The 6000-nt window shown below is 42.1% G+C and overlaps 1 protein-coding gene across 3 annotated transcripts in view; it reads right to left on the bottom strand.

The window, feature by feature from the left end:
* Positions 1-4284, bottom strand: part of LOC111155042 (discs large MAGUK scaffold protein 1) — a 263035-nt gene extending 258751 nt beyond the window's left edge. For all 3 annotated transcript variants that reach the window (XM_022515066.1, XM_022515065.1, XM_022515064.1), the window contains exons 1-3: positions 4034-4284; positions 3519-3568; positions 2723-2854 (exon numbers count right to left, since the gene is read on the bottom strand). In XM_022515066.1, the coding sequence (XP_022370774.1) occupies positions 2723-2854; positions 3519-3537 (151 nt within the window). In that variant the 5' untranslated portion in view covers positions 3538-3568; positions 4034-4284. The remainder of the gene's footprint in view (positions 1-2722; positions 2855-3518; positions 3569-4033) is intronic.
* Between the last annotated feature and the right edge of the window lie 1716 nt (positions 4285-6000).

Here is a 6000-nt window from a genome sequence, read left to right on the forward strand (position 1 = left end):
TGATTGCCATGTTTCACTGAATTGACGATATCGATTCTATGATGCACCATTATTTCATGTGCCACTAAGAATGTAAAATCACTTCCAAAATACATCAGTCATAAAATGTATCCCAAATTCAAAGATATTAAAATAAATTAAAAATTGTTATCTCAGAACAGACATAATGCAATATGTACATGCCTATTCCTTGAATAACTCCCAGGTAACCAGAACAGACCTAATCTAATTAACATATTTCAAGTACAGAGAAAAGGAAAAAAATAAATCAACATTTCTATAACGCCAAAATCCCAGAGCCCTACCCAAACTTCTTTTAAATGCATGAAAACAGTCAATACAAACTACCAGCTCAAACAATCAATAAACAATTATGCAGACACCAAATCCAAAGAAGTAACTACATAATTCACTACAGCCTAAGAAAATGATTTCCAAACTCAGGCAGTCAAAAACCTAAGCACCAAATGACTTTCAAACAACTCAGATGGTCAAGTCCCATGTCTCCTTAAATCCAGTGGTCCACTGATATCAGCTCAGAAAAGAGAGTGCCACCTACTAAAGGAAGAAACAGTTAATCCAGGATTTTCCAGCACATACTATGAACACAACAGACTCTAGTTTAGCTTAGGACGAGGTACAGGTTTAAAGTATACTAATATGCTGTTTCAAGAACAACGGTACAGGTGCAAACCAAAAAGAAAATCTTACTGACCTAAAAGTTTTCCACAAACTGACAAAAGTTATAAAGGTTAATAAATTAACCCAATTTCAATAAATACCAAAGAATGCATTTAATAATTTAGTAAATAATTAATTCAATTACAATATGGAAACACATAAAAATCTCTACTAAAATTATCCATTTCAAAATTCCTAAAATCTATTACTTTTCTTACACCAAAATTTGATATCACTTCCTATAAAACATTAAAATATATGTAAATCTAAATATCAAGGTAAACTGACAACCAATGAAATTATACAGTACTAAGAAGATTGACAAACTCATTAAAAGACTAATTCTCTTTGAATTCAATTATGTATAAGAACAGATAAACAGTCAAAAGGGGCAAGGCAGAATATATTTTAAAAATCCCTCCAAACATACCCTCCAAATCTACCTCCAATCTACAAAGAAATCTAAGAGGTGTAGATTCTGTTTACTTTACTGACCATTTAATTTTCTTAAGCTGCAGACTTCACACAGAGAAGGACTACACCCATCTACATCTATAAGTAAACAAGGACATACAAGTCATACTATTTTTTTTCTAAACAAACAGCGACTCTACTAAATAAAACATTCTTAGGTTTGATGTTGACTTAGAAAACCAAATAACTAAAAATATTTCCCTTCCTTTTTGGCTACTTTTTTCAGAGGAATCCAATTTGATCATCCATTTGTACCTTAAACATCAGAGCTTAGAAATTCAAGTGTAAAAAATGTCCATGAGTTTAAACAAAAAAAAAACCAGAATGTTGATAATTTTTGAGGGTGGGTTACAGTTAATTACATTGTTAATTAGATACAGCTATTAATTACACTGTTCGCTATTCTTGCATAGGTTTTTTCAAGTCTATAATAACACTAGATTTAAAAATTATTCAGATGTAGTGAGTGGTCTTCCTTAAAATCTTTAATTTTAAAAAAAAATTAGTAGAGAGTATCAATTTAGCATTAAGTTTTTTGACAGAATACACTAACTGGAAGGTAATCCACAAACACATCAAAAGTCACTCTATTAATAAACAGATGTTAGGTCATATCCACTTGGAAGTTACTAAGAAAATAAATGCAATGCAATGAAGTTCATGTCCTATTTATACAGTCAATGATTAATTAAAAATTTTCATTCTTAGAATTGGAAGGGACAAATTTTCTAGTTCAGTGATCTACACACTTTTCTAGGTACCTAGAGGAGAAGCCAGAGACAAATCATCTTGTTTGATAAATCGGGAATTGTGCACAAAATAAGAGATTTTGTTTTAAAAAAGAAATCTCGCTGCATTAAAATCAGGTTGGAGGAAGGGCTAAAAACCATTGTTCTATTACATTCACATTCTACAGCAAATTTAGTGACCTAAAAGAGGTTAAATGACATATATTACCATTCAATTAGTGGCAGTGTGAGGAAGAGAATTTTAGGACTCTCGACTACTTGCCCAGTTCTACCTTAAAACAATGCACCACCTTAAATTTAAGTTAGTTATGAGTAACATTGTTTCTATTTTCTTGGCTACAAAATAATATTAGACAAAATCATCTCTAAGATAATTTCCCAGGTCTAAAATTCTGATTCCACGCATGCTAAGTTTAAACAGAAGTCTATACTAGAGGATGTATGTCCTTAAACAGAGCAGAACTCTTCAAACATTTTCAGGGACTTCAGAGAAATAGAAGTCAAATATAGAAACAAGCTAAAAGTTATTCCTTCTTTATTTTTTGGATCCTGAAACATTTCTGCAACTTCTCCACCTTTTAATAGTTAATGCTGAGAATATAAAACATGTCACCAAAGACCACTGAAATAATCATACTGAAAGTTTTTTTGGTTATTAGATACTTTTGTAAACACACATGTCACTGAATGTTCAAGTTACTGAATGTCTTACAGAGAACCAAGTACATCACTCTCTGTTAAGTTTAAAATAAATGAATTCAGAGGTGCATTAAGTCTGGCTAACACATAATGGTCACAAATAATGTTTTAATTCCCACCTATTAAAGCCTGAAAGAGGTTGCTCTGAAATATGTTAATAACCCGTTCTATGGAACTTCTGAGCTGTCTGTCTTCAGTTTGGCTTAGTTTTGAACGATATTCTTCCAAAAGGTGCAAAGCTCTCTGGGTGTCTAAGAAGAAAAGAAGAGTCTGATTAAAATTACACATTCCTTACACAGCAAATAATTCTGCAAGATATCTAAACACTTCTCCAAATCCTCTAGGTCAACCAATGCTACTACGTTCACAAACATATTTACTCCCTAGAATAACCAAAATTTTTTTAAAAATAAGTCACAGAAAAAGGAGGAAGACAAGCAGTTGCTAATAAATGTTCACTAGTAGTCTACCACAATAAAAGACTGTTTGATCAAGATATTAGTTAACATAGCTTCAACTGATCTGATATGCAAAGCAGATTACCTACAATTTGTCATTATAATATAAATCTTAAATGTTTCAAAATACTAGCTTTTAGCCAGGATCCTACAATTGCTCACAAGAGTGTTTAGTAAGAATGACAAAGTAAAATATTAGAACACCAATTCAAAGTTTTTAAAAAGACATTTCAGTGGAGTGAAAATTAACTGCCTCTGGAGTCACTAGAGAGATTCAAAAAAGAAAGTTTGAAAAACATTTAGATGTTTCCCTCTTTTGAAAGATATGATGAAGCTTAGATTCCCTAAGTAGTAAGGCTAACAAGATGCTGTCTCATGAGAGTTAAATACTTTTAAAACACAACAATCACAAAACAGACACAGACACACACAGGAGAGTTCCGAAATAAATTCTCACCTTGCTTCCGGACTGGCATTTTTCTCCAGTATCAGGAAGAGGGCACACACCTTTAAAAACAGAAAAGAAACAACTAAAGCAAAGAACAGAATCGTGGTTAAACCAGCACTTCCCCCTGAATCTTACATCGAAAAACTCCCAGCCCTATTTGAAAAGGGCACACCTGGAGAAGTTTTCCCAAGCGAAAGAAAGAGCCTCAAAACCCAGCAGTGTCAGTCAATCTAGAAAGCTTTTACCTAAGGGTGGGTACCCCTACAAATTAAGAGCAGACAGAGAAGCCTGCTTCCAAATTCTCCTCGAAAGCTGTTCTCTCTCCAAAGGGTACTAAAAATGCCTAGACGTGAGGCCACCCCTCCCCTGGCGTAACTATGCATATTTCCCACCTGCTACTGTGGGGGGGGGGTGCAGAAGAGCTCCGACCCTTGGCCCCTAAGCCAGTAGCGACCGTACAGCGCAGAGACAGGACCAGCTAGGCAGATCACCCCACCCCACTCGGGCCCCCTCCTCTAGCTTGCCTTTCTCTTTGCTCGCTTCCTCCGGGCTACTCCAGCGGGGGCCGGACAGGGCTGCGGCCACTCTCCGCGACGCCCTCACGCCCCACATGCACACCTCCGCGGGCCCCCACACCTGCGGCGCCACCACAAAGTTCCAGCAAGCCGCGAGCGCTCAGAGCTGGGGTGCGCTCTGGTCCGAGTCGGGGCGGCTCCCCCGCCCTGCCCGGCTCCACGTCCCCCCGCCCCGCCCGGGGCTCGAGGAGCTGAACTGAGGGGGGTGAGGGAACGGGGGAGGAGCTCCCCTTGGCGGCCGCACCCCCGCCGCCTCTTCCTCCTCCTCCTCTTCTGCCGCGGCAGCCTCACTCGCCGCGGCCCGCTAGCCCGCTCGCCTTCTCTCCTCCTAGCCGCCCCACCCCCGGAACCTCGCCTCCTTCCGCGCCCCCAACCGCTCTCCCCCCAAACTTTCCGCCAAGATGGCGGCCCCGGAGCTGGACTGCCGCGCCCCCACGTGACCGCTTTCCCGGCGCTCTCAGCCAATGGGAAGTGAGGAGGCGGCTGGCGCCGAGCCCCGGTCTCTCAGCGCTGCTACCTTTGGGTTGGAAGGGGGAGGAGGACCTGTAGGGGGCTGGGGGAAACGGGAAAGGGGACCCGGAGACCATCCCAAGTGAACCTCCTCTCTTAAAGGGGCGGCCATCGAAGTGGCTCTGAGGACAAAGGAGTTGACACACAGATTCTACAGGTGGTCCGTGGTAGCCCTGGAAGAGCCCGCCTTTACCTCGCCCTAGCCCACCGGTGTGTCCCCCGGTTCAGAGCGAGTAGCGAGCCAGGCCCGGAAGGGTCCGGGTGTCTGAAGAGTGACGTGACCTCACCTACACCAGATCCAAGACATTCGGAGACACCCTTTAACCTCACTAAACACGTGCTGTTTCCAACTCCGAGGCTGGAGAGAGTGCCTGGCGCCCCCGGGGGTGGATCCCCAACCGGGAAAAGCGGTCTTGGAAAGGAGTCTGACTGCACTACCTACGTTAGGGGCGGGGGCGGGGGCGGCTGGGGCCTGGGACGGGGCAAGGGGGAGGAGTTTGGGCGGGGGTTGGGGATGTAATCTCTGCACTTAACACTTTGTACTAATTTTTTTTTATTATTATTATTAGCCCTTCAGTAGAAGTCTTGGGGGGGGCGGTGAATAAAGAAAGGCTCGTAAAATAGATAGATTAAGAGTTTGAGGGGTTTACCAGAGGGTTTTTAAGTATAAGTGATTCTAAGTATGAATGTATTTAAGGGTGGAAAGAGAACATTTGCTCCTTCTTTCACTCGCTCATTCATTCACACCCCCTTGCCTGAGCCCCTCCGCCCAGTCATCGGTCTCAGGTATTACCCAAGCTCTGGCGGCCCCTTTAAGAGCTCACCTGTAGCTACCTCCTACGGAACCGAGCCGCCTTTGGCACGCGCGGCAGGTTTAAGTTTAGACTTCAAGGCAGAGAGGGACTTCAGGTCGACCAGAACCCGGCTCTGGATCTGAGACACCCAGGTGGTAGAAGGAGAAATGGCGAAAAGCTCTCCAAGTCACTGTTTAGGTCTTCGAGCGTTGTCTGGATAACAGGGACCTCCCTCCTCTGAGGTCCAGAGAGATTTTGCCCAAGGTCACTCAGAGTTAGTGGCAAAACTGGAAAGGAGAAGATCATCTTTCAAAACCGGAAGACTCTTCCTAGTAAACCTGACAGCCTTTCGCTGAGGCCATATGCTTGGGCTAATAAAGGGAAGTCCCGAAAACCTACTGTAACAGTAACAATTACTCAGAGGTGTGCTGACTACCAGGGTTCACTTTCGGATCGCACCTTGGAATTCTAACAAGAGAACCCAACAATGACTTTAGAGCTCATCTAAACCCAATCTCTCAGTTTAAGATAAAGAAACTGAGGTTCAGAAAGGGGAAGCAACCTGCCCAAGGACATACAGGCTAATCAGCAACAGCAGCCCAGAATTAGTTC

Source organism: Enhydra lutris, unplaced genomic scaffold (genome assembly GCF_002288905.1).
Source record: "Enhydra lutris kenyoni isolate GAN:26980312 unplaced genomic scaffold, ASM228890v2 scaffoldscaffold39, whole genome shotgun sequence".
Taxonomy (NCBI): domain Eukaryota; kingdom Metazoa; phylum Chordata; class Mammalia; order Carnivora; family Mustelidae; genus Enhydra; species Enhydra lutris.